Source organism: Pagrus major, chromosome 24 (assembly GCF_040436345.1).
Source record: "Pagrus major chromosome 24, Pma_NU_1.0".
NCBI lineage: Eukaryota > Metazoa > Chordata > Actinopteri > Spariformes > Sparidae > Pagrus > Pagrus major.
In genome coordinates, this window is record NC_133238.1 from 12,553,567 (window position 1) to 12,568,676 (window position 15,110).

Here is a 15,110-nt window from a genome sequence, read left to right on the forward strand (position 1 = left end):
TAAAACATTTTTTTTTCTTTATAGAGTAATTAATCCATTTAATCGTCAGGGAACTAGAAGAAAAAATTTACATTTTTCTTTTAATCGAGGAAGGACAAAATACAGAAAAAGTACAATAAAACCCTTATTTATCTTTCACATGTAATATTTTTAACAACTATTTAGATACTATACATATACTTGGATATACTGAGGATGAAAAATGACTTTATCATCAATCAATGAACAACTAAATACATAAATAAATGTCACAGAGCAAAAACGAGTGCCTGAAGCGCTCCATTTTACATCAGGATTGGATAATCTGGTGGTTGAATGAGCTGCCCATCTGCCGCAATCTGCCTTACCTCGTCGTGGAGAGGGTGAACAGGGTTATCCAGCATGGCTTTGATCTTGTCAACCCTGCCTCCAGGCTGTCTAGTTCCAGCCCGACCACAGAGCGTGATAAGTCTGCTGGCCTCATAAGTCTTGTTGCCACAGCCACCCCAGCAAGGCTCAGGGAATAACAAAGAACTGACTACCACAGACTGGTAGACGATCTGCAGTAGTCTGTTGCACACACTGAAGGATCTGACTGTCCTCAGGAAGAACAGTGTGCACTGTCCCTTTCTGAAGAGGCGTTCTTTTTCCAGTCCTGTTTTTTATTGATTAGGACTGTGACATTCTTTTATGATCCACCCTCTCCTCTTCCTCTCCTTGGATGATAACCATCACAGGGTGTCTCCTGTTCCTTCAGTACTCTGCTACATGCTCTTTGCTCATGCTGATATTGAGCATCAGGTGATTGTTGTTGCACCATGAGATTAGGCTCTCTATCAGTCCACTGTGCTCCCCCATGATGTCTTTGTTGATGCATCTAACAATGGAGAAGTTTACGAAGGAACCTGAGATGAAGTCGAAGTCTGTGATGTAAAGAGTGAAGAGAAGTGCTGCCAGTACACTTCCTGACTGTGGCTTGCCAGTGAGGTCCATGATCCAAAATGCAGTGTCATGGCGCAGTTGTAACGCAGCAGCTTTTCCCTTAGAGGCAGGGCTGCTGGATTGTTGAAAGCGCTGTAGAAGTCAAGGTTTACGTCTCTGACAGGGCTTCTGCGTTTATTTTAGTATACTTAACATTTGTATCTTCCCTGTAAAGAGTGTATCCTGTTTGTTTCCCTTTTGTTAGTGTTAGTCAAGAACAGAGGGAAGAAAAAGGTGACTTGCATTGGCCGGGAATCGAACCCGGGCCTCCCGCGTGGCAGGCGAGAATTCTACCACTGAACCACCAATGCATTTGTACTAGAGAATTTGAGGGCGGAGTCTAAGTAGGCGACATTCTGCTGCAGCCAGTTGCTGTGCTGTTCGGTCTTGTGTTGGCTTGTTCGGCTTTTTGTAACTCTTCACACACATAGCTTCAGTAGCTTAGCTTTTTGACATATAAAACATGACGTTTCCCTCTGTAATCAACCAACGTGGCAGTGTGAGCATGTTTGACTGCATCTGAGACTCTGCTTGCCTTTGTTCCTCTGTATGCACACTCCACGCTGAACACACTCCACACTGAACACAAGTTTGTGTGTGTTTGACTGCCTGAACTTTATCCCTCCCCCCACAGGGCAAGCTGTCCTTACATAATGACTGTGACGGTACGGAGCACGTGTTTACCCTCAGAGGAGTGGGAGAGCACCCCCTGCCAGTGGACCATGTGGTATTACAATGCCCTGTTGGTCAGACCACACACACACAGCTGGACGTCCCCAACTACAGCCAGAACAAAGTCACCCTCAAGGTATAATCACACATGCAAATAACTGCCACACACACTGTTACGTGCTAACAAGGTGTACTCTAAAGCATATTCACGCAACAACAGTTTTGCACAACACATTTGCAAAGGAAAGCATTACTAAACCAATTGAATAAAGTAGACTTTAGAGTCTACAGCCATGCTACTGGCTCCGTGATGCTGTACTTGGGATGCTGTACACAACAACAATGCTAACATGCTAATATCTAGCAGTTATAATGTGCTTTATATTGTAAACCAAAGTATTAGACAAATTAAAACCTGTTGGATGTTGGGGGGTCACCAAAGTCAGTAGGATACATCATCAGAAACCATGACTGCATGTACAAAATGTTGTGCAAGTCCATTAAGTAGATGTTGAAATATTTAACAGAAAGAGCGAAAAAAGCCTGAGATCACAAAGTCAGTTGGGTCCATCCTCTGGACACCATGATTACCTGCACAACATAGTGTGCCTATCCATCAGTAGATGTTGAAATATTGATTGAACCTGCTGGTCACACCAGATGAAAAGCCAGAGGATCGTTTAAATCAGTAGGGTTGATCCTCTGATGACCATGAACATCTGTACAGAATGTTGTGCCAAACTAGCAAGTAGATGTTGAGATATTTCACAGGATGATTATTATATTGTAAAGTCCTTGCAGTGTGACTGTCTGGCTCTGATCATGTTTCTTGGTATCTGTGTGCATTTTGAGCCATTTGCAAGTGAGTGAGCATCTATTTGAATGTATGTGCGTGTATGTGTTCATGCGTGTCTTCGCTACCATTTGTACCTCTGTATTTGTACTTCTTGTCTGTAAAAACACATGGACCCAGGTGGTGACAGATCTATCTGTTGTAAGTGGCACCCCCTCCCTGGAGATTAAACCTGGTCACAGTGCTCCGTACTCCCTGGCTGTGTCACCATGGAAACGTGGAAAACAGACAGGTGATTTCTTTTTTCCCCCACTGCATGTTTGTGGTTGTGTGGTTTTGTGGTTTGTTAGGATCTGACGTGGAAGGCAGTTGTGCTCAAATGTCAGCTCAGTTTGTTCACTATATTTTATTACATTTGCTTAAACAGATGCACACAGACTACTACAGTCTTGTTGTCCTTCAAATGCCTGCTTTAACGCTCACATTTACATGCGGTGGTTTTACTGTGTATTTTTGGTGTTGCATGGCTTTAGGCCATCGTGAATTGCTTGATTTGTGTATTCAAACCTTTATTTAAGCCTCGAAAATCATTTAGCTTTCTCTCATTTGCAATGACGTTGAGATACACAAAAATATGCAGAGTTAAAACACTTCAAAAGAACAATACTCAGTGAAAATAATTGCGCACTGAGGTTAATTGTATTGTTTACATAAATTAACGAAAACCTCAACAAAAACTAACATGGGCACTTCATCCACCACATTTCTTTCAGGTTTTGTGTCTTTTCAAGAAATTGATGATATTCAGATGGCAGACAAATTCAAAGGTAAGCTTGTTGTTGTACCATGCTGTGAACATGAAGCATTTAGAGCTCAAAGTGCAGCATCAAAAACATTTAACCTAGAAGTTGTGTGTTTGCATTTATACCATATTTATACGTGTGTGCCTCTCATCCAGGAAATGTACTAGGACACTACAAGGTGCATTTCACACTGGAGATCATTTGTGAGCCAGCAGCGCCCAAAATGGTCATAAATGTTCAGTGTACAACTCAGGTAAGCTCTGAAAACATACTTGCACACTTAAGTGGTTGTACTAATCAGACATTTGCATCAACTTAAGACAACTCTGAATAGGAACGCCTCACAATAGCTACTGCACAAGACACAATTCTAACCTCAGTGTGGTCCAATTTCCCTGTTAAGCGCCTAGATCCGTCGCAAATATCTCTCCTTAGGCCTCTAATTTTAATCTATTGTTTGAAAAATGCAGCAGAACAAAGCTTGTAACTCATAGCAAATTCAATATAAAATGTGAGTAGTGTGGTGCTCTAGGGATTAGAAATGAAAAGACGCTGGTCCAGCCAATAAAGAGGAATGTTCTTTTGCTGGATACATTGAAGGAAAGTGAAAAGAGTTAATTCAGCTCAGGATTATAATTATATTTCTAACAGGCCCTAAAGAAGTGTGTACTGTTCCCTCCAGACTAAGATCAAAAGATTATTAGATCATCACATGGAAAAAGCAGAAACAGCGGTCATGTTTGAAATGATGTGTTTCCAGAGCTCAGTTGCCATAGAGATCCCTGTCAATAACCCACGAAGAGAGCTCATGATGCTGGATGTCTACCTGGAAGGAGATGACATCAATGGCGCCAGTACGGTTTCAATTCCCCCGTGGGAGACTCTCACCTACAAAGCTACGTTCTCCCCTGGCGGTGTGGGGAAGAGCATGGGCAGGTAAGACTTATCACAATGTAGCTGACACGACTTCCTTTAAAGAAGTTTATCATTTAAAGTAAAGATCTCTGTTCAATAGATGCTTTATATGAATGCTTTAAAAAGAGAAATTTGCCATGAATCTGACAGTATTTTGTGATCTGTGGTACGTATACAGCATTTGCATTGGTTTGTAATGTGTTTTCTGCCAGTGTGTTGTTCCAGTCGGAGCAGGTGGGGGAGTTCTGGTATCAACTGGAGCTTTATGCTCTTCCTCCTCCAGTCCTCACGCTACCACAGGCCTGCTGTCAGCTGGGCAAGTAGGTGCACACACACCAACACACTGCAGGGTTATTGGCTAGGAATGCATGCACACATACTGTATAGACACACACACACACACCACTGAGAATTTGTTCATGGCAACGGTCCCATCCTCAGGATTTTCCCGAAACTGAGCAGTGTGGGTGAGGCTCCTTCTCTGCTGCTTTGGGTCTGTTTACATTATATTTGCTGGAGAAAAGGTTTCATTTTATAATTTAATTTTTAAAAGTTTTTATTATTTAAGAAGTTTTCATTTTCATTTTAACTATTTATGGCCACAGTGGTCCCAGATTCCTCCTGACCAATCAGCTCCCTGGATCAATGTAGACATCATTCCTACAGGATCCTTGCAGGGACAGAAGAACTGAATTTGTCCACTGTGATAATTATGTTAGAGATATAAGAAAAGTTTTTCCACTGAGTTTAAAACAGGACTTCTAATGAACAGAGACACACTTTACCATACTAACAGACTAATGAATGGCAATTATAGCTGCATATTAATTGCACTGCTAATTAGCTCAGTAAATTATAAATGCAACATTTGGGTCCTTATGGGGAATTCGATTCTTTACTTCAGGCTTTTTTTGACCATCTGTACTTCTCCTCTCTGCTTTGGCAGCCCTACTTTATTAGTATTTAAGTGTTTGTGTTTGTGTGTGTTTGTCAGATGGACCAGACAGACCATTCCCCTGGTGAACCCCACAGCTGAGCCTCTGAAGCTACTTGTAGCCAACAGTAACCCCAGAAACTTCAAACTGGAAATTGATTCAGGAAGGACTGTTAGTACTCACACTCACCTTTTCATTATTTCAGAATAAAGCTTTATTTGTCACAACATACATTTAATGTGACCTTGCTCCTGCCCCTGGGGGAAATGTATTTACCATTATTGTTGATGTTTTTTATAGTTCAATGGATATTTGATTGCTTTTGCTTTGGATTTCATCTCTTTAAAGAACCACACAGTATACTAAGAGCCTTGATAACACAGTTGTTGTCTTTTTACACAAACAAGAGACAGTGATGTCACTTGGAGGCTGTATATCTTGATGGAAAGCTGTGGGTTGCCGAGCAGTGTGATTTAAAGGGTTTTTCTCTTTGAGCGTGAGTGTGTTTATCCACCCTTACTGTCCCCATGAAAGCTATTCCCTTTGTGTGTGTTTGTTTGTGTGTGTTCCAGCTTATTGTGGAGCCCCACTCCTCCACCCAGCTTGGTGTCCGTTTTAGTCCTTCATCCATCGGAGAGGGGAAGCACACTGCAAAGATCTCTTTCACCTGCCCTGAGGTGTATATACACACAAAACACACACACACAAACTGAGGGGGGAAATAGATTACATAAATCACCTTCCCCTGCCTTCACATACACACAAGAACACATACAGACACACATACAGTAAATGCAGGAATAACTTGCTTCTTTTTCCTCCTAAATTAGTTTAAGCAGGTGCTCTCATTTAATTTACTGCTTCATCACTCCCAGTCATCAACATGAAGCTTGGAGCAATCTGATCACCTCATAAAGCTTTTCATTGATCCAGATTGCATAGTTTATTTAAGGCACAGGAGGCTGTTCACGAAGGCTGGATGATATAAATAATAGGAACTATTATAGAAATCTTTCTTTCTTCATATTTTCTTATTTTTTCTAAATTTCGCTTGCTGACGTCGCCTGCGCTTGTTAATCTGTCTGTCTTTCTTTAGTTGCAGGATTTCTGTGTGTCACTGAGTGGACGTGGCCTTTATCCAGAGAGCGAGGAGCCTCTGAGCATCTCTTCCCTGATTGGCTCCAAAAGCTCCATCACCGTTCCCTTTGCAAACCCCACTGAGCTCCCAGTCTGGCTCGATATCACACTCAGAGGTCACAGGCACTTCATGTTTTTCTCCAGCAGACACTCAGTCGTCAGTTGTGACACACTCAGACATGTTCCTAATACTGTGTGTACTTTGTCTGTCTTCATGTCTCAGATGAGGACCCGAGTGAGGCCTCCAACTGCCATCAAGGCTCTACAGACATGGACGTCTTCTCTATCCCTCTGAGCCACACAGAAGGTGTGTAAAATGAATGCAAAAGTAAACTTTAAAGCTGCCCTTATCAATAGTTTCTATATCAACAATGGATCAGATGGCTGTTTTCTGTAAAATGGGGCTATTGCAGTGACAAACAAACAGTAATTAATCATTCAACTCTGCAGACTTAGACTCTTTCAGTTCATTGTTAAGGTTTTTTTTCCTGCAACTTCATTGTGTTGATTCACTCTCACGGATTTCATCAGCCTCGTTCCCAGGTGCAATGACTGTACACTACCTGATTAGCACAGTTAGGGGCTCCCTGGTGAACACAGTGGAGCATGTAGCAGCTAAAGAGACAGACATTTTTTCTAAAAAGTTGGTGGGGACCATAACAGAGATAAAAGCCCAGTTGACTTGACATTCATCAGGTGGACACAAACATAACTACAACTGATGTTGCTTTCTGACTGTTGAATGTGTAACTTGCCAATAATCTGTATTATTAGATAATAAATAACAATTGTTTTATTAATATTTTCATCATCTTGCAAATAAAGTCAAATTTCTTCTAGTCTATCAACTGCAGTGGTTTTGCAGATGTCCAATACAACGCATTTTAATAAGCTGTGTTTTTCTCAGTGAAAGTTTGTATTTGTCTTTCGGCTATCGAACAGAAAACATATCGATGACTGTGTGTTTGTCCTCCATCTTGGCTGCAGGGATACAGATCAGTGAAGGGGCAAGTTTTGATGTGCCTTTGGTGTTTGCACCTAACTCCATGGAGGTAAAACAGGCCTGGCTCTGCATCAGTATGAAGCTCATCAGCAGCCCTGACAACAACGGTACCTTCAGCACAGACAACAAGAGGTGAGTGTGTTATTGTGTGCATGAGTGTATTCCTCCTCTCAGACAAGTTTCTAGACATTCAGTAGAGCTCATTAGCCTCTGTTATTCCTACATTCGAGCAGGTTTCTGCTGTAAACAAAATGAAGAATAGTTAATACAACAAGAAGCAGGGAAGGGGCACACAGGACAGGTTGTCTATCACACAGCTCACATTCACACTCACTTTCACACCTTAGAGCACCAGGAGGACACACATGCTGGCAAAGGCACCATAATCCATTACTTCTACAGCATTACATAACGGCTTCGACTCAGTTTTGAGAACTTAAATTCTTGCCTTTAAACACGAAATGCTGTCAGAATACAGATATCTCATATTTGCATAAGCACTGGTTCACTGCTAATCCTAAATGCTGTGTAAATACTGTTTAAAAAATGCTCCACATGAATATTTCAGGTCAGAGCAGGAATCGTCAACCATCTGTTGGATTTACCCTCTCCGTGGGATTCCCGTGGAAGTGCCTGTTGAGAACTCACCACTTGGCGTGCTCCATTGTGAAGCGGGCTGCCAGTTGGAAAGGAAGGTGGATGTACTGCTCACTGGGTGTGTGCTGGGGAATCAGGACCAGGAAGGACAGCAAGGTGTGTGCCAGTTTTTTCCAGCATTAGACAATAGTTTTGAGGATTTTTTAAGCATCGTTACAGTGATGGGGTGTTTTACATGTTCACTCCATCACACAGGAAAAGCCACATATTTAATTAATGAGTGAGGAGATTATTTAAACTGTCATCAAGTAACTACAATGATAATGAGATGAGATGTGTCAGGATCTGTGTGATTCAGCTCAGCAGGTGATTGATTGACGATCACGTTCTGTGTTGGCTTCACTGTAACTAATCAGAGCAGCATGTCGCAAGTGAAAAAAGAAAACACAGAGTTTTTTAAAGTTGGGAAAAGTTCAGACAACATCCCATTCAGTCACAGTGAGGTAAGAGTGTCATAAAAAATTACACAAGGCTGAGTTTTGCTTGAAAATCGCCAGTTGTGCTTTTGTTTTTATCTGATATAAGTGTTTACCATATACCGATCTGAAGTCTCACATGTAACACACACTGTTTGACAGGTAGAGTAACTGGTTTTGTGTGCAGATAAAACCTGACAAATTGCATTGTGCTGTGGTGAAGTAAAGGGTGTTATTCAGTTTAATTACATGCTTCTGCAGTTCTTCATCTGAAGGCTCATTTATGCTCCCTTCACGCATGAAAAATAGATGCGTCCGTCCTGCCCACATACTTCCATGGGTCCTTTGCACTGGATGTTAAGCAATACAGCCACTAAAGGGCACAGCTCAGAGTCTAATCGGTCTTGCACAGATCACCGCTATATCTTTGCCACCGTCCAGTCTCCTCCCAGCTGTTCTGTAGTAACTGTTTGTGTCTGTGCCCGGGCGAAGTAACATCATACAGGTGTTTAAAACTTCGCCCCAACTCGCATAATCTCTCTGCAAAAAGTTCAGCCATTTTTAAAACTTCTTCCTCATGTCCTGTGGTCGAGTCCCACTTGAACTATTGGCTACACTGCTTACACTTCCCCCCCATGACTATGGGAGGTTCTGTTGCGTTCGTCCCTATCCTTAAAATTTCAGACAATGTGCAGAAATATGGACAAAATGAAAGCAGAGTACAGTGTATCTAACTTTGAGCATAAATGAGCCTTAACCACTTCACCTGTGTGTGGCTCCATCTTTTATCTGTTTTTCCCTCACTAACCAAAACCAAGTTCCTAAACTAATGTTATACAGAAGCTCCAGAGTGATTGATTTGGTTCTTTTTGCACTATTTTGTTGTTGATAAGATTCAACAGAAGTCCATTTTTTCTTTTTTGGCCATTCTTCTTCTAGCTTTGTTAAATAATCAATGAAATCTAGCGTTACTACATCCATGTAATGTTTGAAAACTGACAAAAAGTGCAGGAAATACAGTTTTAGACGAACTGTAACTTGAGTCAGCTTTGATAACATCAGCAAGCTGCAAATTGTCAGTGCCTCTGTTTTTGCAATGGCTTCACATTATTATTTATTCATTGTGAATTTTGCCACTTTGAAATTTGCTCACCGCAGCTTATGAACACGACAGAATAGAAAACTGTATTTAAGTTGGCGTTCACGTCTTGCCAATACCTGTCCAGCTTAATGGGGTCAGTGTCTGGGCTCACACTGGACTGTCCTTTTTTATGTTTACTAAAATCCTCAGTATGCTTAGATAAAAATAATGAAGCATCAAATTAAACAAAAATTGTAGATGTTTTAAGCACAGAAGCTCATTAAGTTATATCTTTTGTTGTTCCTTGCACCTGATCAATCCCACTTACTTACTTCGGGACAGTTTCCAGGGTGACGATCCAAGACTTCCTGTGCACAGTTCGTCCAGACAGCGAATCACAGCACTCAGAGGTGGAGGACTGCCTTTCTGCTTCCATCGAGGCAGCGAAGAGGGACCTTGACACTGGCATTATAACGCTCACCCTGAATGTAGTCTACACTCCCCTCAGGCCATGCAGGTAGGTTATGGGACTACATACACAGATACTCGTTCAAAGACAACATAACACACATGCACAAGTATGCAGGAAAAATAGAATATACACAAAGAAACATATTCAGATAGTCAGAGGAGGAATGTGTCCTTTTGTTGTTGAGATGCAGCAGCTTTCGAGTTAAATCCTGTTGTTCTCCTTACAAAACCACTCCACTGGTTATGCTGCTACCAGTTAAAGCAAACAAACACCCCGCACACCCAAGGAAAACCATTATACACACAAATACACATAGAAAAAAGAGGTGCTTTTTGAGAGGCACAAACCCACATTAAAAACTAAAAAACCAAACAAACACACAGACGCTTGCACATTCAGAGACACAGAGAGATGTAGACATACACAAACACTCATTACCAGTCAGAAGTAAACAAATACACACACTGTGAGATTATGCAGACTCTGAGAGAGGCACACAAACACTTCAGAAGTTGAAAAGCACATGCACAGGAAAGAAAGGAAAGGAAAAACACAAAATTGCACACACTCAGAGAAACAAATATGCACACCTCCTGGGTGCTTAAAAAAAAACAAAAGGATGCTAATAATAAGTCAGGAAAACAAAACAAGCACATAGAGTACTTGCACATTCTCACACACACAGACACACAACAGGAAGGAAGGCATACAGACACAATCTGTTTGTTGCTCTCTCTCTCTCTACAGATAACACACTTGCATTGAGCGTTGTGCGTAAACACTGCATTCATTTATCTCTTGTGGTTCTCCCCCTACAGTACAGTATCTTCTCCCTCTACCTCTCCTTTTTCTCATCTTCTCTCTCTCTCAGGTGGGTGTGGCCTCCGCATTCATTTATTACTAACTGTCTACATGTGCTGAGTCTTAATGTTTGTAGCTAAAGGTTGCAGTGCTCTCTCAGAGTTAAAGAGGGAGGCCGGCTCATTAGCTTCCTCTGCTTTAACTGTACTTGCCATGTTAGTGCAGATCCCCATAGAAAATACATTAACTTTGGTTTGACCTAAAAACACATTTGATACTTCTATTAGATTTTAAACACCAGGGTTTCTCCCGCTGCTTTTCCAATCAACCACATATGATTTACAGTGGCAGTCAGCGAGATAAAGCAATTGGAGATTATTTTGACTTAAGCCTCTTAGGTTTGAACACAGGTACATTCACATGCCTACGCACAGTTTATCCTTTATAAGACAGTTTTTTAATTGTTATGGCAATTCTTCTCATGCCAGATCAGTCTGTAAAAAATATTTCTCATCTCATACTACTACAATAATAATTGAACCAGCACTCTGTAAGTAATTTTTGGTAAGTGTTAGCTCAATCCATCTTAAATTTGTTAGCTGACTCTAGGTCAAAAAAATCGATAATCATACACAGTAGTGGATTTTTACTAAGTACATTCGCTCAAGTACTGTCCTTGAGTGCAGTTTTGAGGTACTTGTACTTCACTTGAGTATCTCTGTTTTCAGCTACTTGGTACTTCCACTGCGCTACAGTACGTAGAGTATATACGTACATTTTCAAAACATGTATAATTTACTTTTACATGTACTTTTGACACTTAAGTACAATTATTGCCAGATGAATTGTCTTTCCAATAGCCATTACTAACTTGGGATGACCACTTTTTATCCAATTGGTTTGTAGTAAGAAGTGATCACTATTTTTTATCATGTCCTGAGAGTGGGATTTAGGGGACATGGGGATGAGGTGAAATTAACCTCAATGCCCAAACTTTAACAAACCTTTTTCTTAACTTTCTAAACTTTTTAATGTCTTTTTTAACGTCTAAATGACCTCAATCATATCTTTGATGTTTTTTTTCTTCCTGACATTTCTTGTTATTTATCAGCCAACATTTAAGCAGATACCAATTTATCTGTGATAAGCTAATACATCGTCCCAGGGGACTAGTCTCAGACTAGTCATTAATTAAGGCTTCAACGGAAAAATGAGTTTTACAATCCATCAGTGATGCAGCCTGTGACACAGCACAAAACACTCTTCTTCCTTTTATATTATTACTTTTCAACTCCCCAGTGGTCTCCTCTTGTGATAACATTTTGTCTCGCGTGCCAGGTGCAAAATATCATGTGAGCTTCAGGATAAAATTGTCTGCAATTTTCATTCATCTTAAATCTAAACGCATTGAGTTTTGTTTATATGGTGATGAAAAATATGTGTTGCCCATGTAAAGACTTGTATCATGTTCTTAGCTTTGTCTACAACTCTAATAAACTATTATTGCCTAAAAATGTTAAATTCTTCCAAACAGTGCTGCAAATCTAATTATTCTGCCAACCGTTATTGGCAGAGTTCCATAGCTTAGAGGTGCCCTTTGGAAACGAACACAGTTTCTGTTTACGTTCAGCATTTCGCACAAAAACATAGTGTGTCTATCGTTGGGGTCCAACAAACCAGTTGAATGCCTTTCCTTCCACATAAAACATTTGCAAACCAATTTTTAAAGGGTTTTAAATCCTGCATGGTTTACATCTTCTCCTACTTCCCTGTCTTAGCTGGCACATTCCTGTGTTTCTTGGCACATTACCACTACCTGTAGATCAGTGGCATAATGTGAAACCATCGGCACATCCCCTTTCTTGCTTAAAATAAATGCTGTAGTGACTTCTTTTTACAAAATATCCAAGGTAACTTGTTTGTAATGAAAATTCACCATACCATCTCACTGTTTAAATTCACGATTACCTATTCTCTACGGTCCTCCTTACTGTACATTGCATGTGACATCCTGCTGAGTGAAGAGTGCATTCATTTATCAGCTCCCATCTTCATCTGTGGAGTCCATTAATGAGGCGTGCCCTGGTAGAATCAATACCTCCGAGAGCTAATGACTTCTCCATGAGGAAATGACGGGGGGGTGTGGTGCTGCTAATAGGCTCTTCCATTATCTACAAGTTATTTCTCTGCCGTGGGCAGTGAGATGAGGAGACCGAGTATCATAAGCTGAAAGTGGGAATATTAAAGACCGGTTTAGACAAATAGGAATGCTCAAATTACACTTTTCAAGATAAATTAGAGTGGAGGAATGATTTGAAGAAAACAGTAGGGTGGAAAGCAGACTCTGAATCAGAGGTGTTCTTCTGTGTGCCATGGTGAGCCAAATATAAACAGGTTTTTACTCCCACAGTTAAAGCCAAATGCAACTCATTGTGTGTGTGTGTGTGTGTGTGTGTGTGTGTCTGTCTGTCTGTCTGTCCAGGTGCTCAGCGGTCTTAGCTGTGCAGTGTGTGTCCAATAGGATCTGGGAGGTTCCCATCACTCTCATCGCCACGGAGCCTCACGTCGATGATGTCATTCTCACTGAAACCACTGAGGTGGGAAAGACTTCAGCGGTGGGCTTCCGTCTGACCAGCACCACCAGGTGTGTGTGTGTTTTTAATAGTTTTTTTTACTAAACTAGGAACTAAAAAGTCACCCTCATTCCTTCCTGTTTGTTTTTCTGCCTCATCTGAAATATTGTGAGGATGAAAATTAGTTCTGTAACAGATTAAGAATCAACGGCAGTCCTGGAATGAAATTTTCACAAACAAGATAACAACAGCTGTTGTTTGCATTTACTGTGATGTTTGAATGGATGTAACGAATGGATGCAAAGATTTCTCATTTAGTTCGAAATCACAATTCACTAATCATCAAATTAAACATTTTTGTTTATCTTGTTGGCTGCTCTGTTTCAATCTCGTTTGCTTCTGCTCACCGCTTTTTCTCACGCAGACACACTTTCTCTCTCTGTCCTCACCAAGTCAGGAGACTGATATCATAGCTTTGCTTGTAACATCAATAAACAGAGCAAGAAATGTCGACCCTTAATATTAAAACCAGAGGCACCTAGTGTTTGTTTACTGTGTCAGTGAAGGTTGTAGCCCTTCTATGTTAGCCTGATCAGTGATTCTACCCCAGTGCTGGCTGGGTCATCAATAGTACTACTCCTAGCACAGAGACTTTCTTGTTCCAGGAACTGTGGCTGAGGAGATAAATTTACCTTATGGTTCCTCTGGTAAAAACACACATAATAGTTTGTTGAATATTTTTTTCATTTGTTTATCCACTTCAGTATTTGTTTTTGGAAGATAGTGTCAGCTCTTGGCAAGCTGTTAATATGAAGAGTTGGTTCCAGGAGGCCGGAGCCGTTCACAGCAGCGTTCCTGCCAGGCAGCAGCAGTGAGTTCAGAGTGACTCCAGCCTCAGGGATGTTACCTCCTGTTGGTTCGACCGGAGCTCTCATCACTGTGTCCTTCACACCCACCAAAGATAGCAGGCACAGTGCAAGACTCACCATCCAGGTATTTAAAGGATTTATTCTCTGATAATCTCATCGACTTTTGTGTTAATTACTGGTCATAACTGTTAGAGTGGTGTTACAGTCTAACTTTTACCTGTTTCAAGTAGTGCAGTAAGTATATATGTTAAGTGTCAGCATTTAAAAAGAAAAAGTCCTGAGGACAGAATATCCAGTCACAGATGCGTGCTCCAACATATTCACCCATACAAACAATACAGTAAGTAGATTTGCATGACCCTCCTGTTACAGGCAGCAGACATGCAGTGGACCTACGAGGTGAAAGGAAAAACCCCTCATGACCTCCCACCCCTCTGCACTACATCCACCAATGGCAGCTGTTCTCTGCCACATCCAGCCAATGAACGGCAGCGGAACTTTGTGGCTCTTAACCTTCGTCTTCCCGCCTTGGCTAACTCGTCCCCCCTCAAAGTCCGCAGATAAAGGACATCCTCACTCCCTCATCAGCTAAGGACTGTCATTTTTGTGTAATTTCCTTTTAGACTTTTTTTGTGTTTTTGTCTGGCAACATTTACCAGACAATGTCACCTTCAATTAAAGAGATACCTTTATGTTTGGAAAATGAACTTTTATTTGGACAGACACATTACCACATGGTGGTGATGGTGATGGCTTTCACAGTTTGCCCTTTTTTTTCCTCTTAAAACGGCTCATTAGACGGGTTAGTGTTCCTCATCAGCAGTTTTAATGAGCTATTTTTCTGCCAATACAAAGACTTTTTTTCTTTTGGCAGCTGACGGAAATTTAACAGGATGACACAGACGTGAGGATCATTCTGCAAATTGAACAAATGTTTATCTCCGTAATTTTAAAATACTCTCCAAGGTGATTCTTATATATTTAACACATTACATCGCCTGTGCTGTAACTGACATACACATT

At 41.0% G+C, this 15,110-nt stretch overlaps 1 protein-coding gene and 1 non-coding gene across 2 annotated transcripts in view; one reads left to right on the plus strand and one right to left on the minus strand.

Annotated features, from left to right (window-relative positions):
- Nucleotides 1-14,657, plus strand: part of LOC140992247 (cilia- and flagella-associated protein 47-like) — a 45,824-nt gene extending 31,167 nt beyond the window's left edge. The window contains 16 exon segments of the mRNA XM_073462539.1: nt 1,595-1,768; nt 2,606-2,717; nt 3,199-3,252; nt 3,384-3,481; nt 3,989-4,164; nt 4,356-4,463; nt 5,138-5,249; nt 5,651-5,755; nt 6,175-6,331; nt 6,439-6,522; nt 7,203-7,350; nt 7,787-7,975; nt 9,722-9,889; nt 13,128-13,289; nt 14,046-14,211; nt 14,460-14,657. Of these exon segments, the coding sequence (XP_073318640.1) occupies nt 1,595-1,768; nt 2,606-2,717; nt 3,199-3,252; nt 3,384-3,481; nt 3,989-4,164; nt 4,356-4,463; nt 5,138-5,249; nt 5,651-5,755; nt 6,175-6,331; nt 6,439-6,522; nt 7,203-7,350; nt 7,787-7,975; nt 9,722-9,889; nt 13,128-13,289; nt 14,046-14,211; nt 14,460-14,651 (2,205 nt within the window). The 3' untranslated portion in view covers nt 14,652-14,657.
- On the minus strand, nt 1,201-1,271 carry trnag-gcc (transfer RNA glycine (anticodon GCC)). The gene has a single exon. It is a non-coding gene; the product is annotated as a tRNA-Gly (tRNA).
- Nucleotides 14,658-15,110: the final 453 nt, after the last annotated feature.